This window comes from Styela clava, chromosome 4, assembly GCF_964204865.1.
Source record: "Styela clava chromosome 4, kaStyClav1.hap1.2, whole genome shotgun sequence".
Classification (NCBI taxonomy): Eukaryota; Metazoa; Chordata; class Ascidiacea; order Stolidobranchia; family Styelidae; genus Styela; species Styela clava.
Window position 1 is genome coordinate 12,131,842 of NC_135253.1, and position 27,059 is coordinate 12,158,900.

A 27,059-nucleotide genomic window follows, 5' to 3' on the forward strand; every position below is an offset into this window, starting at 1 on the left:
CACCACTGCGCTCTGAAGTTGGTCATCGCTATTCTGACTTTAATAGAAAGGTATCCCGGTAAATACATTGAAGATATACTTTTAAGATATAGGTTTCGCTCATCCCCCATTGCAGTCTGGAACCGGGATTACTTTTTTCTACCCGATGACAATTTTGGAACGTTATGAACATACAGAACTAAAAGATGCCTGAGACATATGGTAAGAAAATTCATTGTTTCAGGATGCATGTCAATTGTTTAAGTTGTGATGCCTTTTCTCTTGATTGCTTCCTACAAATTGTTTTCTATATCTACGTTATTCTCCTTTTTATTGTTTCAGTTCATTGTTTCATGTATTTTGTCCACTACTTCATGTACTAGTACTCTACTTTGGTATAACAGTCAAGTCTGTTTTTCATATTTTATTATTTTTGATATATATAGTTTATTTGCTGACTCAACAATAAATTCAGTTTTAGTATATCTTTTATCTATTACACTAGGGCCGTGTTTCCTTTTTCTAACATTAATACCTTATTTATTTGATATATGTATCAGTATGGGGGAAATAGGTACACATACAATCAGTACCATTTTTTATCAGCTTGGTATCTCGAGTCTTTGTCACAAGCTACATTTCATGATTAATCCCCTATTCAGAATTGTAGAATGGTATCAAATTAAAGATTATATGATTGAATTTGATGAATTTTTCATACCGAAATAGATCATTGTTCAGTAATGTTTGAATGATGACAAATTATATCTCATTATTTGTTCATTGGCAATGCAGTGACATAAGTTGGTGTTTCCAGTAATTACGGTTCTATTCTTTTTCTTGGTACACTAGTGTCTAGGTTAAATTGGAAAATGGTAAAATCATATATATATATCTGTATTTAGATCTTTTTTTTTGACTGTCTAAATTACCTTTGAAGGCTTTTCTTCCAATGTTCCATAACATGTTTATGTTTTTGTCATCTTATTTTTGGATGGCTGTAATAATGACTTAAAATCACTTTTGGATTTTTGTTAACTACTGAAGAGTTTCAGGTTAGGTCTTGTATTTCTTTTCCTGAGATTGGTGCTATTTCATGTTACCATAAATCTTTTTTCATTACTTTGTTCGTTATTTTATTTTTTATTGTTAGATCATTTTATTAATAATATAATTATTTAAAGATAATAACCAATCTAAGACCAAGCTTATCATTCTGAAACATCCTTATAAATACAGTTATTGATATTGTGAAAATAAAGAAACAATAATGTTTTGGTTTTTATGTGAGAGTGGTATAGTGGTATCCTTTAAAAAAGAATTTCTCGGCACTCCTGCTTATCCTATAATTGGGAGTATCTGGATGTCCAGACTTTTACTGCATTTAGACATGGTAGATAAATTGATAGGAAATATCACATAAGCATGAAAATTAAGAATACACAAATAAGTTTGTATATTGTTAAGTGCATATCTAGTTAAGAGGGAATGTGTTATTTATTGTAATTTTTTTGCGATTTGTGTGTTTGACATTCTCTATTATAAGATTCACTAACTGGTTTAAATGTTAAGCCGCAATATCGATATAATAAAACCTTGAATGAAGTATAATCAGCTTTCATAAACTGGCTCTATATAATGTATTATCGAGATAGTAGTTACAAAAATGGTTGATGCATCTTTCAATTTGGAGATGTGTGGATGATGGAAACTGACAATCTCTTCGTGTTATGATTGACATTTATTTCCATCATTCAGATTTTCTTTTCAAATTTCTTGTGATTGGAAGTGCTGGAACAGGGAAGTCTTGTCTCCTGCATCAGCTGTTGGAGAACAAATGTAAGTTAATTGAAAAGAAATATTCTAGGCTGTAATTTAATTTGTACACGTGAAGACTAATTTTTACTCTTTGTCTTCGGCATGATTGTATGAAAATTATTTCTGTTTAGTCAAGGGAGATTCAACTCACACTATCGGTGTTGAATTTGGATCAAAAGTTATCACAGCAGGCGGAAAAACCATCAAACTACAAATTTGGGATACTGCGGGGCAGGAGCGTTTTAGGTTTGTATATGTGTTCTCAACTTGACAAACTTTCATGGTCAATTTGTATATGCTTTACTGATGATTCCCAATGATATGTTAAAATATGATACTCAAGGCTTTTATTGGTTAACGCTGTTCCCTTTTTCTATATACGGTAATTCTATCTGAAGCAATTGCTAGCATTAATTAACTATACGGCTGTTGTGGTGATGTACCTTTATGTATGAAATACAAACAGTGCTTTCTTTCATATATAAATAATTAAATTATATAGAAGGTAATGTTGTATCGAATTTCTTGTAAAGGAAGGAAAAATTTCTTTTTATAATTATTAATTGCTTTTAAATGCATCAAATGTTGATTCTTGGCAAGGTTTCCTGCACAAACCATCTATTATTTACACCCACTTGCAAGTCTATATAATGATACAACAGCTGACTGCTTGTAACAAATATTATCAAAAATAAATACGACACACGTATTGGCACGTGACGGCTCCCAAGTATATTTTTAACATAAATTAATGCTTTTGTGATATCTCTTATTATTATATTTGCTTTAATTAATCTTGCTATTTTTTGTATATTTATTGATTTCCTATATAAGATATTATTGATTTAATATGGAGTAAAACGCCTTTTCATCAATTGTGAAATGATCAATAACTTGGATGGAGACATATGTCATTTTCTTGCATTGTTGAGACCAATTTGGCCAGTCTTAAGCTAACCATACAACCCATTTTTTGCTTTTCCTTGTTGACAGCTGAGATGGATAATTTATACAATAAGCAATATCATGGGAATATTTTTTTGCATGTTTACTATTTTTGTAACAATGATTTTCATAACTGTGATTTATAGAAAACTGATTTAAAGTTTTATTTTATTATTAATATTTTACACCTGCACTCTGAACAAGGCTCTGTAAAAACTTCAAGCAGCTCACTATTTTTGTGAGGGCCTACACTATAAGTCGGGTGATGTGCACAGGATTTGATTCCAAGATCTTAACATATTCAGGTTTAACATTTAACCGCTTAGGACAATAGTCAACTCTTGCTGTGATATCAATTTTCATTTACCATTATAATACAGATCAAACTTATATTTTAAAATTGAGTACTTTAGGTTATTGTTTGAATTATTTATTCAGATCGGTAACGAGAAGTTACTACAGAGGTGCAGCAGGAGCTATTCTAGTATATGATATAACAAGGTGAAAACTGTGTGGATTGTATTTCATGTTCCAGTTTTTGAAATTTCAAGTGGTCGTTCTTTGGTTCTTATGCATTTTGTAATTGGAATGATAATTTTAGCGTATTTTTTCAGCCTTGAGGCATAAATTTCGTTAAGCCAGGTTATTGTGTGTTCTTTCGTTATATTTAGTTACGGTATTACCATTGAGTGACTCTAAATAAATGATAGAATATTGAGTGCAATTAAAAATTGGCTATATTATAAAATCAATGATTGGGTGATATATGTTGGCATTTTATGATTTTGGCCTGCATGTGGAATCCTATTTTTACAATTCATAGTGGGTTATACAACTTTTATAAGTTACAGAGAAATGAGAAAAATGATATTCGAATATAAGTTATATGTTGTATCCTTCTGGTGAAAAAAACAATGGCCTTTTTGTTACTGTGTGCTTCAAAATCTGGCCTACTTAAAGATATATAGCGATTGTTTTTTGTCTTAGGAATATACCATTCGATATAAGTAGGCCTGTTTCAGAGATAATTGAAAAATGTCATGGGTAGTTTGGTTATTATTTTTACTCTTTATTTCAGTCGGGAGTCATTCAATGCCCTAACCAACTGGCTCAGTGATGCAAAAGCTCTAGCAAGTCCAAATATTGTTATTATATTATGTGGCAATAAAGTCGATTTAGAAGCAGACAGAGAAGTTACATTTCTTGAAGCATCCAGATTTGCACAGGAAAACGGTAGGTTGTGAAACGTTTTTTGCAGACTATATTTAAACATCTTGAGAATGTCCGTGTCAACTTTGCTGCTAGGTGCTAATACAAATAACGATTCCAAAAATATATAATGTTCGTACTACAACTTATCTCAGAAACATTCCCCACAAGATTTTAACTTGTATGACGCCACTTGACGCGATATTTATATTCCAATATTTTTTTGCAGAGATGATGTTTTTGGAGACCAGTGCTCTCTCAGGGCTGAATGTTGAGGAAGCGTTTCTCAAATGCGCGAAAACTATTTTGAATAAAATTGAATGCGGTAAGTCGTTATTTTTGTACGTTTGTGCAAACGCCAATTTCATAGATCTTTTATAGTTATTGAGAGTAGTACAGATAGCATTTGTAAAATGGAGGTCCTTGTTTTGCCTTCTGATTAGCAAATGACTAATTTCTTGGAAGATATCTTTGATTGGTCCACCATCAGCTAAGTTGTAATTCTAAGGAACCCATGAAAATCATGTATGAGGTACTTCACCCGCCGTCATCAAAAACTGATAAATGAATATGTTACTCATTTTCAGGTGAATTGGATCCCGCTAGAATGGGTTCTGGGATACAATATGGAGATTCATCATTAAGGCAGATGAGAAATTTGAGAAACGCTCACGCCAGAACAAACCAGCAACAAGATAACAAATGTCCCTGCGGATGAGGACTTTGCATTATATATAAAATGTTATAAATTTTATTTCCATCCATCATTACATATATCTATATATTATCACTCCTGCTGCACATGATTATGTCTGTACTTGACTGTTGTACCTTTTGTTTCCGTTTTAAATAGAGTGGCAAGGATTAAAAATCAGGACACTTGAATACACTGTGGGTAAAATGCTGTTCGAATAGTGTCCAGAATATTGATTAATTCAAGGAATGGCATGTACCGGATTAACTATATATATCATTAAGGGGTAAAGTTAGGTACTCCCGTCGTGTGTGTACCGGACCAAGTGAACGAATATACCCCCTGCCCATTACACAACTTTATGTAAAGTAGGCTTCCCCATATTGGTACACATACGGTTCTGGAGCGCCTATTGCTGCATTCTGGCAAAAAGCAATGGATGTTCAAGTTTTTTCTGTAAAGCACTGCATTCTCGGACAATTGGGTGAATCTGATGACCACACCGAACAAGCACTTATCCTGTTAACTGAGGCAATAATAATACTAACAAGTGGTCCATAAGCATTTGTGCAATCATGATTTGTATGTATTCTTTCCATGTGTTTGCTTGAAAGTCTGTATATGTATAAATAATATTACAATGTTCATTGCATGGTGATAAAAACAAGGGAACAAAAATAGAACAGTCATTGGCGCCATCTGGGTTTTGTGATCCTTCGCGCTGTTCGCCATTTTCAATAAGAAATCTTCAAATGTGAAGCCAAAGATATAGACTTCAAGACGCTTTCTTGAAACCTTTCAGAATTGGGTAGATGTTGTTGAAAGCTTCCTCTATCTCTGATCTCACTTTTGCACCTGAAGAGAATAGTTTAATTTTAAAATAATCCCTAGAATATGTTATATGATTAAAAGATAACTTGTAGTATGGGAAACACTCACCAGTGAGTACAACTTTGCCAGATACGAAGATTAGAAGTACAATGCGAGGTTTCACCATTCTGTAGATCAGCCCAGGAAAGAGTTCAGGCTCATAGCTGTAAAATGAAATTCTATGTTCAAGTGCCCAGATTCCACGATGTATGTGTTAACTTATGTAACATTCCTAGAAGGTTTTCATAAATTATAGAAAGTATAGGCCAGTGCTACTCAACTGGCGGTCCGAAGATTCGGACCGCGACGAATTCTTTATTTTGGATCATGAGCCCCACTATTGAAGTTTTCCTTTTATAATATCACTTTTCATAGATTTAAATATATATGAAAAGAACTATAATGCCATAATAAATATTCTTGATTAGCTAATAATCATTAGTCGGTCGAGGAAGTGCGGGTTTAATAAGGATGCCCAAATATTTTTGAAGTTTTGTATGCCGATTCTCGGTAAAAATAGTTGAGTAGCCCTGGTATAGGCTACTGATTGTAACCATTTTCAAACGTTCACAACTTGGCAGATCTACAATTTCCAATGCATATATAAAGAAAGATAGGTCTCTAAAATGAAAAATTCCATCAGATTCATTTAAGTACCAACCTTGAGAATTGTCCGTGTGTTAGTACAAGGCCTTCCAATCGAATTGGAAACTTCACATCAACACTTCCTACCATGTTTTGTATTCGAAAATCTAAAAATTTTGCTGGAAAACCCAGTTTCTGTACAACTCTCGCATATTTTCTGGCAGCTAATCTTGAATTAGTTTCACTTTTAGCTCCTGTGCACACCATCTTGCCAGAACTGAATATTAAAGCAGTTGTCCGCGGATCACGAATTCGCATAATTACTGCAGCAAATCGCTAAAAATACATATTTACATTATTTTGGAATTTTTGTCAGCTTACTGGTAGGTAAGTTGTATAGCTAAACAACCGACCATAATAGAAGAACTACAGGTAATCATGTTTTATATCAGTATCAAAGATGCTTTGGGCTAAATAAAATAAGTGAACCCTTACCTTTGGGTTATATTCAGCATTTCTAGCATGTAAGGCAATTTTCTTGAGATCCAACTTACATCCTAGATTTACAGTTGACACAATATTTCTGAAAAGTAAGAAAAATAATAACATCACCTATCATGTTTGAGTCTTTATTTTTTTTTTTGCAAGTCCACATGAAATATATTTTACATCATTACTACATGTATCAAATATTCCACAGAATTTCTTCCAAAGTAATTTAACATATGACACAGAACAATCAAACCATATACTTACTGTAACATTGGTGGTCCGACCCCAGAATCTGCAGGAGTTCGAGGAGTCATTGGTGTTGCTACATTCACACTCAAGGGATAACCAGGAGTGTTCGCATGATAATTACTCAATGCGCTAGGAGTGGGGACCTGTTCAAAATAAAGGAAATATAAAACAAATCATTTCGATATGGTCTGCCCTATTGTCAAAATAATACCATTGGGTTTGATGGAAGAAAAAAATATACTCATCATAAGACACAAGTAATGGTAAGTAAAGACCTGATTTTCTGTAACATACATGTGACATACTTGGAGATTGGATAAAGGTGCTGGACTCATTGCAACTGATGTTCTGTGCTGTTGAGCATCTGATCGTTCATCTTCGTTCTGACGATGTGACCTTTGACTTTCCAAAGTAACAAAGTGTTGATTGGATGCTAATGAAAGGAATGATATCAATCGTTACTCCTTGATGCCTTATAATACAAATACCACAATTAGTTTTACAATAGCTTGCAGGAACATGGTCTATTACAGACGAACAAATAGTGAAGGCCAATTGATACAAGGAGAGAGGATTTTATTACTCATACATCAAAAAATGGTGAAAATTCAATTTTGGTATAGCAATACTGCCTTTGTGAAATCAAAATAAATGAATACCCAGGCATAGAAGCATAAGGTAAGGTTACACTAGCAAAAATATGGTATTGTGGGTCCCACATTATCTGGGGATATAAAACACAACTGTACACCTAAAAACAAGACACGACATATGCTATTACAAGCAAGGAAATTGCAAATTATTGCAAGGAACCTATTGCAGTTCATTTTGCAAGGTAAGTAGACTATGCCACTTTATGGCCGACTAGGATTAGCAATCATACATTGAAATTCAGATATTTGATCATTCAATTAGCCATCGCATATAAAGCAATCAAATCGGAGGCATGTGAAAAAACGAAGTGTACAGTTGGAGCACAATATTAGACTTAACAAACCTCCAGGTTGTGTATTTTGTTGATGCGATGGAGCTCCATACATTGGATGGCTTCCATACATTCCTCTTGGTGGCTGTTGGTGATGACTCACAGCGTTATATCCACTTGGATTTGGCAAACTTAATCCAGAACTTCCAGCCTGAATATAAAGCAAAATACATGTCTAATTTGGTAAGCAATTACTGAATCTGACAGTGACTTGCCCTGGAATATCCATTCTTGATAGAACAATAGCCTAAATACAGACGGTACTGAAATATCAACCAGTTCTGCAGTTAGGCTATATCTACGTATTCACCAATAGTTATAATGAATTTATAGATATTGTTCATTGGCAAGTAGACAAAGCAGTACAATAATGGTATTGCAAACCTTCACCAGGTAAGGATGTAAATTCAGTGATTCACTTACCTGATTTTGTGATAATTGTGGATTTGCCTGAGAAATCAAAGGCCGTTGTTGTCCACTAACACTCCTTTGTTGTAATATTCCTCCATGTGGAATAGTGCCTGGAATGACTCGCTGTGGATTCATCGTAAGGCAGTAAAAATTCAGGAAGTTAGGAAACACCGCCTTTCGAACTCAAGCAAGAGTAGTGACCTACACAGTCACAAACAACGAAGATACGAACAGCGACGACGTCAAAAATGAATGACAGCGCCCCAAGCGGAGTGAAATAATATCATTCAACTTTTTTATTGCGTCATTTCCTTTATTTTTCATAGTGATATTAAATTCCAATTTATTAAAAATAATATGTAAAAATTAAAATGATATATAAGTTTATGTATTATTCAAAATTTCTCGATAGCTAATGCGTACTGTATAGATTGAGACTAAACAAACTTTTTGAACAAAATTTTTTTACCTCCAACAGTTTTGTTTCACACAAAGCTTCTAAATACTACACGCGCACACTTAATAAACAATTGAATACGTGTTAATTTTAAAATAAAATCAGTCAGCATGCATTGATAGCTTAATAGTGTTTGAGAGCTAAAGTGGTTTACAGGTTCAAAGCATTATTTTTAGTAAAATAGTTAGCCATGTGCCGTGTATGGGAACTGAAAGCAAATTATAGCCTTGTGCCCCAGTCTATCGCAGTTTTTTCGTCATAGGCCGCGAGCCGAGGCCATTTATCTTTCAGTTTCGTAGCGCACATCAGGTAACTACCTGAAAATGATTTTAAAATGTTCCTTAGAAATTTAGTAACAAATATTGCCTTGTTCCCACTTCCAAAAGTTGCACGTTTTACAGAAAAGACGCTTTTACTACAATAAATATGTGTTACCATCTGTCCTATTTTCTCTGCTTTTCCGGTATCATGGGCCAATGAACGCAGACTTCTGCACGACGTAACAGTCAAGTTAGTCAGCTGTAGGTGGAGACCCAGTGGTCGGATGAATATCAGATGTACTACAACTGCTCGCTTTTGCGTTGAGTACGGTAGCCTTTCTATAGTTTTTTTCAGTTACCGGTAATATTAGTTCAGTTATTCTAAGGAGGTGTTGAAAAGTATAGGTAAGATATTAAACACTTGTATATCCTTACCATAACAAGCAATTTCAGTTGAGCACTAGCTCATAAGACGTTGTTAAATAGGTACGGTGCGGTAACTCCAAGGAAGGCTAGACCTAGAATAATATGTCACAAACAACGATATTTTCTGGCTTGCATGAAATGTTTATGATTAATTTAATGACTCTTTTTGACTATTCAGCAGACTTATACTACTATATAGGCCACAGCATATTTGGAAATAGAAATGAATGGCTGTTTCTGTAATGCACGGTTGTGTGAAAGAGAAGAAATTAATCAATTTTCCTAATGTCGGTTGGTCTAAATCTAAATTCATAGAGTCGACAAGAACCTGGGAAGCAATGATAAGTTATGCCGGAGTGGAAAGAAAGGTAGCATTGGAAACGATTGAGAGGTGAGAAATCAAGTTGTAGACAAACAGTTGATGTTTCAAAATATAGTCTATAGTCCATACTCATACTGTCATAGGACATTTCAGACTGTGATATATCAAAATTTAGTGTAGATATAGTCTAGTAATGGTATGCAAACACTGCTGGACTGTAGTACATGCAATGAGCATATACCGGTATACGCTCATTTAGTACATCAGATAAAATGCATTATATATTCAAGGTATTAGTTAGTACCGTATTTAGGGGTATTTTTAAAATCATGCTGCTCCAAATATTATTTTCTTCCTTATTTTAGATACTGTACTACAAAAGAAAACGGCAATGTTCCACCAATCCGACCTAACGCAGGCTCTGATCCCTGCTGCTATCAGTGCTATAAAATGGATTAAACAAGAAGCCTTGAAGCTTAAAGGTATATGAGAATCATAATAGTTGCAAACAGCTTAGATGGGCTATTCATATTGAAATACTTTAGCACTTTTCTGCAATTGGAACTGCCCATCAAATTCATGTTGGAGACTTCATTGAGATTTTCAATTCATTTATTTCCCTCGACTATGAAGATCTTTTGAGGTTAACGAGGCATTAATAAATAAAGCTGAGGAATTTGAAGAGGATATGAAGAATGTAAATGATACCAGGGCACGTCTATTTAACACTGTCAAACATAAGGATTATACTCTCCACCCAACAATGATTCACTGAAGAAGCATGTGGCCCTCAAATCAGTTCTTGAGTTGGCAAACTGCAAAGAAAAATAGTCAAAATAATTTATGAAAGTGTGCCAAAATCAACTTAAATTGCACAGATTTTTGTTTTTGTTTTGACTGCAGAAATCACAGTACACCTATAGAGGAAAAGTCGATTTTTGAGATAGTGGATTTCGAAAACAATTCAGAAGAAAGTGAATTAGATATTACAGTTGATTTAATAAGTATCATACTCATACATTTGTTTGTTTTTTCGGACATTTGTTAGTGTCGTAGTCCTGTTTCTAGAAATATTATTGCCTTTTCAAATACATAACCACATAAACTAAAAAAGATTAATTGTGAATTGTAATATTTCTGTTCACTATGTTATGTACATATTGTACATTCGTTTAATTTTCTTGACTTGCGGTAAATTTCTAAGTGAGAAATAACTGATTTATTTGTGTTTTCGTGCTCACGATGTTAATTTGTGACTTCATTGCTAAAAAATAAATAGGTTTGATAGCTTCTATAAAATGGATGTAGCTTTTCATGCTGTTCTTGTTGTAAACTGCTTGTGGTTATTACATAAAATTTATTCGCAAATGTGAATCAGCGTTGTTGGTGTCGCTGCTTTCGAGGTCACTCCCGACTCCTGTCACACAATTAAAGTATTTTTTGTTGTTGGTTACATGTATGCCATATTTTTCGTAATCTACCTAATAAATTATGATTGACTGAGGAAGTCCGATTTTGGTCAGGCAAAACATTACAGGAATACATTTGTGTTAGTGTGCTGTAGGGCTCTCGAATTGTATAGTTCTTATGTATGTGTTGTAAACTTATGGTTATTGAATTTCCGGGAACCTCTTATATTCAATTTCGCACCAGGATTGTGGAACAAGCTGTAATGCGTTCATTATGTTCGTTTTCACACAAAACTGAAGAATTTATTTAGTTACCAGATGTGCGCTACGAAACTCATTTTCTGGGCGTTTTCATGGTTTCGTCTCACGGCCCATATCCGTGGTAAGGATCTACAAGTGTTTAATAACTTACTTATACATTTTTCAACAACGTCTTAGCATAACTTAACTAATAATAACTAAACAGGGCTATGGAAAGGCTGCCCAACTCAGCGCAAGGTCGAGCAGTAATACCTAATATTCATCCACTCGCTAACAGCTGGTTTAATTCAATTGTTACGTCTTGCAGAAGTCATTGTTCCTTGCCGATAATGTAGAGAATATAGGACAGATCGTAGCACATATTTCTTGTAGTAAAAGCTTCTTTTCCGTAAAACGTGCAACTTTTGGAAGTGGGAACAAGGCAATATTTGTTACTAAATTTTTAAGGAACATTTTAAAATCATTTTCAGGTAGTTACCTGATGTGCGCTACGAAACTCACTTTCTAGGCGTTTTTCAGGGCCTCGGCTCGCGGCCTATCACTGATTTTTGATTATTGTTACTAAAATGAAGCTTATCGGAAGACATAATGAAAAATAAAATATTTGATATACTACTATTTAGGGAAACCGACAAAAAATACAACCTACTACAACAGTGGTACCCCGAAAATAAAATCTAGTCTGAATTAGTCAACAACGCAATCTCTGGCTATATACGGTACTCGTGACCTAGCCGGACTTGTATAATGATTCTAACATATAATGACAACCAATTATTATTGAATTACTATTTTTTGTTCTGTGCTTCAAATATTTATAGTGTGACATTATTTGTGAAAGAAAAACTCTCTCTCTCTCTCCTACACAATATTATTAGGTTAACTATGATATTACGACGTCAAATAAATTTTAAAGCGCATATGACGTCAATGTGGAGGGGGAATAAATGAAATGGTAGTGGCCAAGCACCCCGATATGGTGGATGTGCGTAATGAAAATGACTGTGGTTGCAATTCCATAATAATTCAATCCAGTAATTCCATAATAATTGGTTGTCAGGATGCCAGAAATAAACACTCAAAAAATACGCGAATGTAATAAACTTACGGGCTGTTGTATTCTTATGAAATACTCAAGCTAATAAGGACCAATTTATTCTGATACAATGACAACGTGTGTAGGTGTATTGTAATGTGATAAGGTGACGAGAAGCGTCAAAAACCGTGAAAACTACATTGATTTGGCATTGGTGAAAATGTGATACAGAGAATCAAGACACATACAAACAAATCAAAGCAATGCTGGTAAATTCTGCGCTCAGCGGCTCAGGCAATTATAAAAACAACAAAAGAGCAGCGCCCAAATATATGGACACATCTGTTCGCAGTACAGTACGGTTTACCGTACCGTCAGATCACAGTCTACAACAAGAGAGCTGTGCTCAAATATATGGACACGTAGCGCCACCTAATGGCAATAATTTTGATGGCGTCTTAGCAAAAAAAGAGTAATAGCCTTCTGAGGAAAATTTTTATCTTTAACCACTGAAAATTTCAAAGCAATTGGTCTAGTAATCAAAAAGAAAAGCGATTTCTTCAAAACGTGTCAAAGAACAACACAAGAGAGCTATGCTCAAATATATGGGCACGTAGCGCCACCCAATGGCGATAATTTTAATGACGTCATAGCGAAAAAAAAATAAAAGCCTTCTGGAGAAAAATTTTATCTTCAACCACTGAAAATTTCAAAGCAATTGGTCCAGTATTCGAAGAGAAAGGCGATTTTTTAAAAATGATGGAGACAAATAACAATAACAACATAATATTGAAACGATCGTTATGTCTACTAAACGTGTCCAAAATTATATTCACATAAAGCGAAGCAGTACAGTAGGACACAAAATGGCGTCCGATGACCACAGAACGTTCGGTGACGTCTTAGCAAACATAAACAAATGTCACGGAGCTAACAGAAATATTTGAAATAAATAAAAGTAATAGATTTCTGGAGAAAAATTTCATCTTTAACCACCAAAAATTTCAAAGCAATTGGTCCAGTGATCAACTAGGTGTCCGAAAAGTGTTGAACAACAAAAAAAACAAGATAACAACAAAACGATCGTTATGTCCACTAAACGTGTCCGATTACCGTATCAGTGGTACCGTATATTGCGAGCATAAATCTCTCTCTTTCATAGTTTTGGGGCTGCTGCTTTTCCGTAGCATTTCTTTATGCACACCGGTAGTGCGACCATAGATTTTACATAACATTGTCTCTGGTGCGGTTGACGGGAAAACCAGCTTACCGGAGTGGCTAGATTTGTCTAGCTAATGTCTGAATGTTGGTCAGTTCCGGTAATCCCTCAAATCTCACATAACATACGTTAGGGTACAATACCGGTATCCTCGACCGAAAGCCAGAAAAACTTGAATCAGTATCCTAGAATAGAAACTAAATCTCTTTGTTGTAACAATAAAGTCACTGAATATTAAAATGACATTTTCAATTTTTGCTCAAAATAGAGGGATAAGACTTTTTGTTCATATGCATTATTTACTTGTCCTACAAACATGTTCCTCTCGCTATGTTTAAAACAATTGATAAACCATTTTAAATTGCACAGATATTGAAAATGTAGCTATAAGGTTCAAGTTATGGAGTCTAATTTGCTAGAATCACTGCCTAGGCATGATGTTCTGTATCATAATGTATTCAAGTATTTATCTATGATCGATTTATTCCGGCTACGTGCAGTATGTCGACAACTTCACAATATGATGGAGGAATATTTTTCTCAATGCCATCACATCCATATCAAAGACTCTGATGGTATAGCGGATGCTACCACATTTGAAATATTAACAAAAAGCAATTCATCACTCCGGACCATTGTTATCCCCAATATCGGAGATTGGATAGACGACAACCTTCTTGTTCCAGTTATAAATGACTGCCCCAATTTATCGATCCTTAATTTATCACAATGTAAGGGTTTAACAAATAGAAGTCTATGCATATTAGGAATGTACTGTGAAAATCTTACTCATTTACGTCTGAAGGGTTGTACATGGGTTGACCACGACAATTTTATGGTGTTCATTTCCAACAACAGAAAACTGAAACTACTGGATTTACAGAAATGTTCTTTGCTAGATGATGAATGTGTGGAGTTCATGTCCAAATGCTGCCCAAACTTGGAATATTTGAACATATCAGAAATTAACCAATTGACTGACCAAAGCCTTGACGCCATTGCAAAAAATTGCCGCAAGTTAAAGCATTTGGATATCATAGAGTGCTGGAAAATGACAGATTCTGGTGTAAAGATAATAAAGGAATATTGTCAAGAATTGGAGACACTTAATTGCGAACACTGTACTAGCATTTCCGAGGATACACTCGAGCCACTTCGTGTCAGAGGAGTTAGCGTAGACATTCAAGGACGCTTGGAAATAACTCTACGAAGACTGGAACATGTGATTGACTATCTTTCTCCTTTAGTTAGACAACTAAACCACAACCTGTAATTTTATATGGAGCAATATATATTAGTATTTATAAAGTACCATGGACCTGCATTTTTTTTACTATTCAAATAACAGAAAGTCGCAAATGACCACCAGCTACATAGAAAAGAGTATTCACTATTTCAATAACAAGCAGCGAAGCAGGTGTCTCTAGAGTTAATGGAAACGAAATGTAAGTTTTAGAGCTGGTTAATCATATTTTGAAAACTATATATTTCGATTAATGGCAAATTGATCATAAAATTGGGTACTAATTCAAATTCTTGCTGTTGATGTAGTTTCGCCAATAAACCAGTTTTCTCAAAATGTAAATTGTAATTGCATGCATAAAGTGAAGACAATCTATATCAAACCCATACAAAACGCAGCAGTAGTTGAATCTTCCCTTGAAGTTGTTAATAAAACAGGTGAAAATTTATCCAACAAAGCCAGCAACTGAGTTCTTGATAAATTTTCATTATACATTATTTCTTCCATGTGACAGTTTCCATCAAAATATTTCAACAAATTTACAAATAATCTCAAATCTTTAGCGCTATTGGATGCATGGACATCCATAATTGCTTTCCTTTGCTTCCAGGGCAATCCTGCAATAATTGAACGAGTCTCTGTATTTTGAATCGGAGGCTTCTGCTCGCTCATAGTAGACTGTTGGTCAGCCTCAACAGGGCAGAAATATATAAAAGTGTGCATTTGTATTAAAAACCGATGTTGCAAGAGCCAAAACACAACTTGAGCTAGCTTATCTTCTTCACCATAAAATAGTCCGTGTGGAGTTTGGAAATCACTAAGACGAACTGGTAGTGAGAAATTTGACAACACATCCACCATATCATGGTTGAACCTCATGTAAAAAGATCTCGCTGCTTCTGAATTTGGATTTAGTTCTGCTGATGGCGCAATAACATAGATATTTGAATCGCATAACGGATATATAATACACGCTTTACCCCAATATACCAATTGTGACGTTAAAGTATAAATTTGAGTTAGCGGCAAATCTGCATCAGATGCAGTACATTGGAGCGATTTTGTTGGTTCGTAAACTGTTAATAATCTTGTAAGAGATGGAGTATAATCATCTGGTAAAGTCGACCATATTTCCTTTTTGTCAAATATGAGAATGCCATGATATGGCCTTATTTTTTCTATAGCTTTTTCAATGAAAGAAACAGATATTGTATTTTGTCCATACGAAGCCATATTATGAACTTTGTGAGGCAAACAAAAACTAATATGTGTTGAATTGTTTACTTTAACAGACAGGATACCTGTTTGACAAATACTATTGAATATGATGTGAAGCTGGTCGGCCAGGTGGGATTTTTCTAATATAGTTTTATAGGCGTGTTCAGGCTCTGCCATACACTCAGATTCTAAGGACATCTCGTCATGCACTGACAGCATAAGCCTTGTTTCGTGGGTCAAGTAATCGGAACATTTTTCTTCAAATCGCAAGGCAAGACCAAGTTGTAGTGCCAACTCTTGGTACTTTTCAACTATGGTGTACTCCGCTACCGCTTTTAATACAAACACAATGTTGAATGACAAAAGTGTAGAATCTTCCTTTTTCTTACAACCTTCATGCTCTTTGATGTTTTGCCTATATTTTTCCAAAATATCAAACTTTGATAATACACTGCTGAATTGGTCAATAACCAAAGGGAAACCTACAAAACGGATTCCATTCGTCTTTAGGTCAAACTTTTTTCCACAAATCTTGGTGTTTCCAGGACTGAGTATAGTTGCTAGTAGTTCATCACTGAAAGAATCCAACTGCTCTGCTTCATTTCTTGGTGCCTTTTTTACATCGTCCGAATCATCAGACACTGACCCATGTTGCCTGTTTAGATGAAAAGTTGATGATGTCAGTTGTTTGTAGGAAGACAATGGCTGAGTATCACTTTGAGATTTATTGTATGGATATCTGAACAACAGCTTACTGGTTATTCTACTGCCATACATTGATAACATGATACTTAATGGTATCCATGGTTGATCACTTCCACTCATAACTGAAAACACTGAAAAAAATAATTACAGTATTGAGAACCCACTGAATCAAGTTTTTTTCTAAACAATATTGAGTAAAAACCCGAATTTCTCAGTAGAAAGCCCAGTCATAAAAGTACAAACACCTCTGACCAAAAAGTAAAGTAATGAAAAAAACTGCACCCTTTATTTACAAAATGCAGTTTGAATACAACTTTCATTATTAAACAGAGAAGTAATTTATTGTGACTTTGTTGTATGTCATGATAGGTGCATTTGCTTAAAAAATAATCCACAATGTCAAGTTACCATACGGCATATAACACAATTTATAAATTAGTACTAATGTCAAGCTGCTATAATTTTCAAAACGTTCAAGAGGTTTTCTGCACAGATAATGAAGTAGTTTAGCTTCGAAGAAATTTATTTTTTGAACTTTTTGGTTGAGATCACAAATCTTTCGTCAAAAGCTCTTGCAGCTATTTACAAATGGCATGTCACTCGAGTTGAGGAATGTGATCCATGTCATTTCTCTATGCCTGATAATCACAATATATGAAGAATCATGTTATGAGTCACAGCAAACTAGGGACATGCATAAATTCCACTTTGTATTTGGGTATATATTGATAACGAAATTAAAAAAGAACCATTTATGAATTTGAGCAACGAGATAGGCTTTTCCTCTGATCACAAAGTAACAACCCTGTCTGAATTGTCTTTGTCTGTTAAAAAGTTACTGAGTAATTGAGGCAACTCTGGTGCCTTGTAAATATCCATGTGCCCGTATCCATGAGATGCTTTAAACTTGACAAATTCAATTCTTTTCCGCCTGTCTGTTTGAGTCGCTTTGCTTACTGCAACATAAAGTTCATCACTATGTTTGCACTTTATATCACTATCATCCTCCGCATGCAAGAGCATGATAGGACAATTCACTTTTGATATATCATTGATAGTAGATAAAGAAATATCCTTAACAGTTAAAGCATTCTCAAGAACAAAGCGAAAAATAGATTTAGGATAAATAACCATAAATATCTGTGAAAGACTGCTGTCCTCCGCTCCTTGTCGAACATTAGTGAGAGCTCCTTCCAAAATAAGATTGTCAATTTTATAACCAGTATTCAGATTATGGTCTTTCTCACAAATATCAGCAGCTTTTTTGGCTGCCAGTGTTGCTATTGACGATCCCAATGAATGTCCCCAGTATGTTAGTTTGGCGTTGGTTGCAATGCTTCCCCTCACCCAATTGAGAATGCATAAAGAATCGTTGACTAAGCCCTTTTCCGAAGGCCAGCCTGTTGAATCTCCGAATCCTCTGTAATCGAATGCAATGATGTGATATCCTTGAGATTGCAGCAATTTGTATAGTTCCGGTCTTTGGTAATGGTCCCCCGTTCCTCTTGACATACCATTACCATGATGGTATACAATAACATGTTCTGCATCTTTAAGATGGGTACGAACTACATCCGATGTCAATACATCGTCTTCTTTATATTCTGTCATTTTAGATTTTGGTAAAACATGCCAAACCCCAAGTTCATCATTGTCACATTGCATTCGAAATGAGGCTGTACCAAAGAGTTCATATTGAGTACTTGGCTGTGATAAAGATGCAGGTTCATTCTTTGCATAGTATAAATTCATAAATACAATTTGCTCTACTATTTGTGGTATAAAAGCCAACATCAAAGGTATTGCTACATAAAGCATAACAGTGAAGACAATTATTGACTTTACAACAGTTTTGCTTCCGCATGATGTATCATCTATACTTTCATTCGAAACTTTCACTGTTCCATGTTCTTTTTTATTCCCTTCATTAGATTTCCGCTGCCGCATACCAAAAGTTTTATGCTAGCAAATACAAGACACTGTTAAGAATCAACATTATATTAAATAAAAAAAAAACATTGCTCATAAACAAATCTGTAAAACTTGAATCAAAAAATATAAATTGACTGTTTAAAATGATACTAAACAAGCATGGAAAGAAAATTTTTGATTGTCCTAACATCTTTGAGAAGCTGTGGAATTTCAGGTGCATCTATATGCCATAACCATGTACTGCATAAAATTTAACAAAAGTAACTTTTTGGTTTTGTTTCATTCCATGTGTGCGAGGAATGACATCTTTACATACAAAAGCATTAAAGGGCAGCGAATAAGTGGTAAATTATTATCAGTCACTGGGAATCTATTTGCAATCGAAAATGATGGATCTAATGCTTTACTGATGATGAATACCCGAAAAAAGGAATTATCTGCAGATCCTCTTCTGACATCAGCAAACCCTCTTTTAAAACAAGTCCTTCAATTTTGCACATTCGACAAACAATTTTCTGGCAGCAACGGATGCGATTGATGCATCCAAAGAGTGCCCCGTAACAACACTGTCTTAGTGTTCATTCTCACACACTTGAGCAGGCATAGTGAGTCATTGACAAGACTCTATTCAAATAGCCATCCAGTAGAGTCTGTAAATCCTGGGTAATCAAAATCTATAGTGCAGTATCCCAGAGACTGTACGCTTGTGACATTCCAGCACTATGGAGATATAGTATAAAAATCCACGGATTCCATAATCAGCTGATCACAACATTTTCACTAACCACTTCATCTTCAACATGGAGATATAGTATAAAAATCCACGGATTCCATAATCAGCTGATCACAACATTTTCACTAACCACTTCATCTTCAACATGGAGATATAGTATAAAAATCCACGGATTCCATAATCAGCTGATCACAACATTTTCACTAACCACTTCATCTTCAACATGGAGATATAGTATAAAAATCCACGGATTCCATAATCAGCTGATCACAACATTTTCACTAACCACTCCATCTTCAACATGGAGATATAGTATAAAAATCCACGGATTCCATAATCAGCTGATCACAACATTTTCACTAACCACTTCATCTTCAACATGGAGATATAGTATAAAAATCCACGGATTCCATAATCAGCTGATCACAACATTTTCACTAACCACTTCATCTTCAACATGGAGATATAGTATAAAAATCCACGGATTCCATAATCAGCTGATCACAACATTTTCACTAACCACTTCATCTTCAACATGGAGATATAGAATAAAAATCCACGGATTCCATAATCAGCTGATCACAACATTTTCACTAACCACTTCATCTTCAACATGGAGATATAGTATAAAAATCCACGGATTCCATAATCAGCTGATCACAACATTTTCACTAACCACTTCATCTTCAACATGGAGATATAGTATAAAAATCCACGGATTCCATAATCAGCTGATCACAACATTTTCACTAACCACTTCATCTTCAACATGGAGATATAGAATAAAAATCCACGGATTCCATAATCAGCTGATCACAACATTTTCACTAACCACTTCATCTTCAACATGGAGATATAGTATAAAAATCCACGGATTCCATAATCAGCTGATCACAACATTTTCACTAACCACTTCATCTTCAACACAGTTTAAAAACAAAAATATCATCACAACCGCCTCAAAAATAATTCCATACTGAACAGAATGAGTCACTAGCGTTTTTATGACAGATTTCCATCCCATCTCTATTCCTACTTTTGTTTGGTTGAGTCTTCACAACTGGCAATCTCGGTCTAGTTTATTAATAATTAATTGACTAGAAACATATTGGTGAAACACAAATTATGAAAAATTGAAAAAAAGTGATGAATATAAAATTATTGTCTTGAATTGATGATAATATTTGAGCAATAATACAGACACTTGAAATTAGAATTATAAATTCACTGAATAATAACACCTAACAGTGGCAAATAATTAATTTCCTAGTCAAAATAATTTTTTTTTAGTGACATTAATCCTGCGATTACCATTATAAAGATAAAATGACAATTTACCGTTGTATTCGAAGAGGGCCATAAGTGAATTACTTGTGATTAAATACTGATGTTCAGGTCAAGGCAGTCGGTGAACAAAAGACTTGAACTATAAGTTCTTTCGGATGTTAGAAGTCTAGGGAGTAGGGCATATTCAAAAAACACGAGGTATGTTTTACAGACTGGAGGATATCTGAACAATAATGTGGGAATGCTTTTATGTGATGTTTCAATAATACAACAATTAATTTTTCATTCAGAAATTGCGATAACACTACTGATAAATATACTTTAGAACCTGAGTATATAGGCCACAAGTGAAAGAACAGTCAGACTACTTGCATTTAAATGGTGGTTCACTAACTGCCTGTAACCTGTATCGAAGACATCACAAGCAAAATCTATGATGTAGTTATAGTTGACAAAAACATAAAATAAAGTGACTCTACATTATTATTGAATATGCAATATTCACAAAGTATGATTATTTTATATGCAATAACACACTGTATAATAAATTGCACAACCACTATAATTGCAATAACGTGGTTCAAACTACACTAAGGAAACAAACTCTAACAAGGCAGCATTCCAATCTAAAAGCAAAATTATTCCACATCTATTTATAAGACGTCTCGTGCTGAATATATCCCCTTACAAACTTTTTGAGGTTGATACGACTTAAAACAATGTTTAAAAATTTTTTTCCAAATTACAATTCAGTGAATTACAAAGATGTGCAATGTTTAGTTTAATAAGAAAAAAATTGTTTGTTTTGTTTATAATTGTTAACACAACATCATATTTTAATGATCCAACATTATAGTCCTGAATATATTGATGATGAATATCGTACTGAAAACAGGTTGGAAACTTATATATAGCATTAGTAATAGCTAGATGAGAGCTATACATGTAATATACACAACTTTTTAATGAAGTATAAAAGAAAAACAAAGAAATATATTTTATATGACTTTGATCATAAAGATTTACAGTATGTATGCAGAGCAATAAAAGAATAACAATATAATACAAGCTAACTCGATATAAAGTTTCTGCAATAATAGGGCTATGTTGTATAATAATCCGGCAAGATGCCATTATTTCAGGAAATTTCTGAACTGGATGGTGACATAAATCCGAAAAATGTCAACATAGCATAGAGATGTCCAGGGAGGAAAGCATATGCCGTATATGCAGACATTGCAAAGATAATGACAGCTCCAGTATCTGAAACAAAAATAGATATTAATATTCTTCGATGAGTATAAAGCAACATGCAGGTAGAAATTGATTGATTTTTAGATAAATGTGATATATATGATTCATACTGAAAAATCATTTCTGGTGTTTGAGGGAATCATTAGATTAGTTCCATCTTGAATATGTAAGTAATCACATCAACTTTGGGAGCCATTGATAATAGTTTATTTTCTCATGTGTAAGAGGATCAGACAGGCAATAAACCTATAATCAGAGGACAGATGTTTCAACTTTAAAAATTGATAGTAAACTTGATCAATTCCAAGGTTTACTTGAACGTATATTCATAAAGGAATTCCTAAATTCAAATACTTCATTACACAATTAACTTACTGAATATGGCTCTTTCCCAGGCATCGAGCATCCACAGTCCAGTGCTAACACAGAAATAGAAATATAGCCAATTAATGTATTCCAAAACCGTTTGAGGTTTCTTCGGCATCTTTTCCATAGGCATGTTGGAATGAATTGTAGCAGAACTAGAGCATAAAATGAAAAACAGATGTCCAGCTTCAATTTCTAAAAACGCAAAAATACATTATTATGAAAAATTGTGCTAAGCGTTCTGGCGTTAGGAATACGCTCGCCATCCACATCTCTGATTACCCTTCGTGGGATCGCAGGTTCAAATCCCATGCGGGGATGATCATGTGCGAGAGGATGGGTGGACTCCTCGCCGCCGTAGGGTGGTACACGTAACCGCTGGTCAGTTACGGCTTCCTCCGCCATCAAGTCCATGCTTCCGAAAACAAATAACTGGCTAACTAATCCCATGTCAATCCTAACCTCCCTGACTACACCATCCAAAAATTACTTCACAATCACGTCATACATCTGTACAGCTTGCCAAAGTAAACCTACGATCACCCAAAATGGCATCTGCGCTCATGATAAAGAACTCACTAATGGCAGCGATCTCACCGATATCAGTATAAGTACAGAAGAACCGTATAACCGGTACCGGTACCGTACCTTAGCGCAGTGATTCCCAACCTTTCTACTCTGGCGGACCGGTAATATTAAATTAAATGTAGTCGAAGACCGGCAAAAAATTGAAATGACCGGAACAGAAAAGAGTAACACATCATAGGCCTACTTGCGTAATATAAAGCAATGCCGGGCACTCAATATGCTTCTAGACAAAAAAGGCACACTTATAAACATTTCACACGAAAAAAAACTATCAAATAATGCGCCGGCCAAAAATTGAAATGGGTGAAACATTAAAATAATACCATATATTTGCGTAACAAAATGCAGTGCTGGGTGTCGCGGCCTAAAGTGTCCGTGTTCATATTGTATGTTTTTATGTTTATAAACAGTTATGTCATTATGTTGACCCTTGTTTAATGCTGTTTTGTCGGATTTGGACTCCGACCACTCACTACACGTGAGAGAAAACTGTGTCTTTCGATTTTTTTTCCAGATGCCGCGCTGGCGGTCCGTTGTGTTCTCAGTTCTTCAGTGGTGTTTTGCTTAATCTGTTATGCTGTTTTAAGTTTTATATTGTGAGTTGCCGTACAATAAACAAGCAATCCTTGAGTCTTATGATTCATCTTGAAACCACAGTAGCAACATCTTTCTACCGTGACACTGGGCAGTGGGCACCCATTATGCTTATGAAAGGCACACATAAAACATCTCACATAAAAACATGTACATGCCAAACCATGTACCGTACAAACCCAATTACCTCTAGTGAGAAGTTTGCTGATGTTTCGTTCCCAATATAGGATTGCAAACGATGCATCAAAGAAGTTTCTGCAACACGTAGCTGTGCAGCGGCGTGCAGCCGATTTCTCTGCCTCGTTTTAATTAAAGCTAGTGATGAAAATGTTTTTTTGCATAACGCATAAGTAACTGGTTGAAAATACGGACAACAGTTTGATTGCTTTTTATTTTTCATCGAGTTTGTCATATGAATCCCACTGAAGTTGATCGACGCCTCAAACAAAATGAATTTACATTACAATGACCAAGTCGTCGGTAACTTGGCATCAGGCTCAAAATCCTACTGTCCCTGCTCAAAATACTGAAAAAGATCTCTGCGGCCCATGCTTTTTTGCGCGTCTCGTGACCACCTGCAAGATCGCAACAAGTTCATATCTTACTGGAATATTATACTGTTCTCGACTAATTTCTGGTTTAAACAAAGAAATATGCATAACGTTTTACATGGATGGTCATGTTAATCAGGAAAAGCATGCAGAACAGAAAAAGTACGCGTGCCGATTTTCAGGTTTCTGAATCTTGCGATATTTGATGGAGCGCATTTGAGATGAATCGGAGCCGAAAAAACGAAAAGTGTGATTACTCAGCGCCTAGATGTCGCGAAAGTTGTCGCCAAGATGTCGCAATATGACGACGGGAGAGAAATTGCGTGATAAACCAACGCAACCTTGTCCTAGGTAAAGCGATTAAGACGGCAAAAAAAACAACGAAATTTTTTGCGGACCGGTGGTTGGGAACCACTGCCTCAGCGCAAACATCTCGATCTCTGCCTTGTGCATTCACATACTAAGCAGTTGTTCGCGAATATCAATATCTCTGCTGCAGCCACCTTGTGGGCGACGACTTGCTGGCTATTTTTTCGTCGGATAAAGAACAGGTTAGCCAGCCCCCTAAACCAGTTAAGTGATTCTCAAACGAGAGAATATAAATAAACTGGATTGCTCTGAGATTTTCAATGATTGAAGATTGTTGTTGTTGCTAGAACGTTATTACTTTTATTTATTTCAAAAATTGCTGTGGGCTCTATTGAATTCGTTTCTCACTTTAAATTTGTGTCATGACGTGATCAAAATTCAAAAATTCTGCTGCACCTAATCTCTTTCTGGAAAACCTCTCTCTCGATTTTGGGGCTCAATGCAACGTTCCGATTTGAAGATCACTATGGCTGCAATTGAAATCATTACGTTCTTCTCCACCAATGACATTAAACAACATGATAGGCAACTCTGACGTCACTCCATAAGGCTACAGGCGAAAGATTGTATTTCATGATACGCTCCAATGCACATATTTCTCGTCGCCTTTCGTGACCGTTTTCCGCTCGCTTTTGCTACTCGGCGTTTTCTTTACGTGTAGTACCTTCCTATTTGCGCCTGTAACGAAAGAAAATAATCCTTATATCTAAGAAGATTTGCTCACTTGGAAAGCTGGAATCACAGACAAGCTGTGAAGAGTAATTCTGGACATCATAGACGTTTTTTATCAGAGAAGATTACAAACGCGATAGCGTAAAGATTCGTGTGGAACATTTTGCAGATAATGACAAAGTTTAAAGTTAGTAATTTTAATGTTTGCGCTTAAACATTGAAATTTCATTTAAAGGGGGTGTCATACAAAACAGCAAAACTGTTTTTACTTCTTTTTACGGTGCTGTGGTACAATTCCATAACACAAAGTTTGCACCTATCGAACTTGCTTTAGTAGGTGAATTTATTAGACATATTACATATTCAGTTAATCGTAGGTAACATTTCTGGTACATAATGCCCCGTAGATAGGTTTGTGTCTAAATTTAGCTCATAGCTCACTAATTAATATTATCTTCGATGCAGGAGGTTGCAGGGCTGAATTCAACTTTCAGCCTTACCGATCACCTGGCGATGCTCATTTAGTTTGGCTCGAGCAAGTCCTCTTGAAAGACTTGTGTGAATGGGAACTACCTATATGTTTTGCCTTCCTCCGATTTTAGAAGACAAATTTATTCTGAGGGATTTCGCATATAATTCTCATTGATTGTTGGCTGTTTATAATTTCCATTAATTGTGAATTCTGATCATAACAAAGAGTTAAAAAATATTTTACGTAATTTACTAGCACCTTTTTCTTGTCAGTACTCCAAGCTGAGGTAATAAACAAGACAATACATTTATGTCATCTGGAAGCAAAATATGCACACTAATTAAAAGTTTGACACATTGAGATAATACACCATGACAGTAAATAAAAGTTAAAGATATATATGACCATCACATGGTAATTAAAATTAAAAAAAAATAATAGGGGCTGTGGAGAAGGAAAAGTTCAAGACAAAGAAAAGAACAAAAGTTCATAGCTCATGAACTCTCAATTTTTCCCCCATTGCTTTGTGAAAGCCAATATATTCCGAGTGGCTGAATTGGTTTACCTTTATGATAGCAACGATTTTGTATTCAATATAGCGAGTTTTTTTTTCAATTTATTTGAAGTGATATTATTTTCCAAAGCAATGCTTTAATCATCTAGATCAGTGGTGTCAAACTCATGGGTTTTCGAGAGCCGCATTGCATTTTGAAAATTGTAAAAAGGGCCGCAAACAGTTTTTTATAATGTATACTTGAAAGATAATTTCAGTTTGTGACATATATTGTGATGCAACTAAACAGTTGGATTAAGTTTTATTATTTTCTTCAATTTCAAATGCAATTACATATTAATATTTGCATTCCACTATTATTGCAAGTTACTGTATTTTTTACAAAAAATCATAAAATTCTATGTACAACCATCAAAATTATTTTCAAACAAGCTTTAGATAAGGAAAGAATATTACATACACTTAATCTAAATATATGGACCTAAAATTGACAAAAATACTACAGTATAAACTCATTGTTTTTTTAATTACATTTGTCCTGACGTTTGGCATCTTTTATGTGTCACCAGCATACTAAGGCCAGGCTGAAATGATTTTATAGTACCAACTCTAACTAACGAGGCCACATGATCATGGGTTAATCTGGATCTTTGTGAATGTCTTATTAATTCCAGTAATGCAAAAAAGTTACTTTTATCATTTCATGTATAGATCAGTAAAAGAACAAATTACAGATTTTTTCGACAAGACATTTCGCACCACATTGCGTGGCATAGGATTGCTTGAATTATTATTGATATTGATTTTAGTAACTAAGTCGTTGTATAATTATATTAATATACAAACACCTGGAAATATTTCTGTCGAAGTTGGTTTTCGAATTTGTCATATTGACTGCTGAGCCTATTGTGTTTTTTCATTGTATTGATGGAAA

General features: G+C 34.8%; 5 protein-coding genes and 1 long non-coding RNA gene across 8 annotated transcripts; 3 read left to right on the forward strand and 3 right to left on the reverse strand.

The window, feature by feature from the left end:
• Positions 1 to 30: 30 nt before the first annotated feature.
• Positions 31 to 5,297, forward strand: LOC120326028 (ras-related protein Rab-4B-like). The gene is made up of 7 exons (XM_039392235.2): positions 31 to 201; positions 1,738 to 1,818; positions 1,929 to 2,043; positions 3,181 to 3,243; positions 3,821 to 3,975; positions 4,181 to 4,276; positions 4,539 to 5,297. Exons 1-7 carry the CDS (start codon positions 186 to 188, stop codon positions 4,667 to 4,669), a joined length of 657 nt encoding a protein of 218 aa, XP_039248169.1. The 5' UTR covers positions 31 to 185; the 3' UTR covers positions 4,670 to 5,297.
• Positions 5,210 to 8,504, reverse strand: LOC120326027 (TATA-box-binding protein-like). 2 transcript variants are annotated; one of them, XM_039392233.2, is made up of 8 exons: positions 8,250 to 8,504; positions 7,902 to 7,977; positions 7,147 to 7,274; positions 6,857 to 6,984; positions 6,596 to 6,683; positions 6,177 to 6,436; positions 5,585 to 5,679; positions 5,210 to 5,500 (listed from the first exon to the last, which is right to left on the reverse strand). In XM_039392233.2, the coding sequence occupies exons 1-8, from the start codon at positions 8,370 to 8,372 to the stop codon at positions 5,421 to 5,423; spliced, it is 978 nt and encodes a 325-aa protein (XP_039248167.2). In that variant the 5' UTR covers positions 8,373 to 8,504; the 3' UTR covers positions 5,210 to 5,420. The 2 variants fall into 2 exon arrangements, with proteins under 2 accessions (XP_039248167.2, XP_039248166.2); XM_039392232.2 differs by having other exon boundaries at positions 7,839 to 7,977; positions 8,250 to 8,499.
• An 814-nt stretch (positions 8,505 to 9,318) lies between these two features.
• On the forward strand, positions 9,319 to 10,675 carry LOC144422210 (uncharacterized). The gene is made up of 2 exons (XR_013475209.1): positions 9,319 to 9,771; positions 10,068 to 10,675. It is a non-coding gene; the product is annotated as an uncharacterized LOC144422210 (long non-coding RNA).
• Positions 10,676 to 14,000: 3,325 nt separating this feature from the next.
• On the forward strand, positions 14,001 to 14,938 carry LOC120325627 (uncharacterized). Its single transcript, XM_039391694.2, has one exon. The coding sequence runs from the start codon at positions 14,028 to 14,030 to the stop codon at positions 14,898 to 14,900; it is 873 nt and encodes a 290-aa protein (XP_039247628.1). The 5' UTR covers positions 14,001 to 14,027; the 3' UTR covers positions 14,901 to 14,938.
• On the reverse strand, positions 14,176 to 16,915 carry LOC120325625 (GATOR1 complex protein NPRL3-like). Its single transcript, XM_039391691.2, has one exon. It carries the CDS (start codon positions 16,911 to 16,913, stop codon positions 15,243 to 15,245), a length of 1,671 nt encoding a protein of 556 aa, XP_039247625.2. The 5' UTR covers positions 16,914 to 16,915; the 3' UTR covers positions 14,176 to 15,242.
• Positions 16,916 to 16,934: 19 nt separating this feature from the next.
• On the reverse strand, positions 16,935 to 23,324 carry LOC120325626 (lysophosphatidylserine lipase ABHD12-like). Of its 2 annotated transcripts, none has more exons than XM_078112154.1 (3): positions 23,277 to 23,324; positions 22,375 to 22,560; positions 16,935 to 22,008 (listed from the first exon to the last, which is right to left on the reverse strand). In XM_078112154.1, exon 3 carries the CDS (start codon positions 18,738 to 18,740, stop codon positions 17,583 to 17,585), a length of 1,158 nt encoding a protein of 385 aa, XP_077968280.1. In that variant the 5' UTR covers positions 18,741 to 22,008; positions 22,375 to 22,560; positions 23,277 to 23,324; the 3' UTR covers positions 16,935 to 17,582. The 2 variants fall into 2 exon arrangements, with proteins under 2 accessions (XP_077968280.1, XP_039247627.2); XM_039391693.2 differs by lacking the exon at positions 23,277 to 23,324 and adding an exon at positions 23,014 to 23,219.
• Between the last annotated feature and the right edge of the window lie 3,735 nt (positions 23,325 to 27,059).

Coding starts and splice junctions, on each gene's coding strand:
- LOC120325627 (XM_039391694.2), top strand. CDS start 14,028: ATGGAGTCTAATTTGCTAGAATCACTGCCTAGGCATGATGTTCTGTAT.
- LOC120326027 (XM_039392232.2), bottom strand. CDS start 8,372: ATGAATCCACAGCGAGTCATTCCAGGCACTATTCCACATGGAGGAATA. Junction 7,978..8,249: donor CACAATTATCACAAAATCAG/GTAAGTGAATCA, acceptor CTTTATATTCAG/GCTGGAAGTTCTGGATTAAG. Junction 6,985..7,146: donor CACCTTTATCCAATCTCCAA/GTATGTCACATG, acceptor TATTTTGAACAG/GTCCCCACTCCTAGCGCATT.
- LOC120326028 (XM_039392235.2), top strand. Junction 3,244..3,820: donor CTAGTATATGATATAACAAG/GTGAAAACTGTG, acceptor TCTTTATTTCAG/TCGGGAGTCATTCAATGCCC. Junction 3,976..4,180: donor CAGATTTGCACAGGAAAACG/GTAGGTTGTGAA, acceptor ATTTTTTTGCAG/AGATGATGTTTTTGGAGACC.
- LOC120325626 (XM_078112154.1), bottom strand. CDS start 18,740: ATGCGGCAGCGGAAATCTAATGAAGGGAATAAAAAAGAACATGGAACA.
- LOC120325625 (XM_039391691.2), bottom strand. CDS start 16,913: ATGAGTGGAAGTGATCAACCATGGATACCATTAAGTATCATGTTATCA.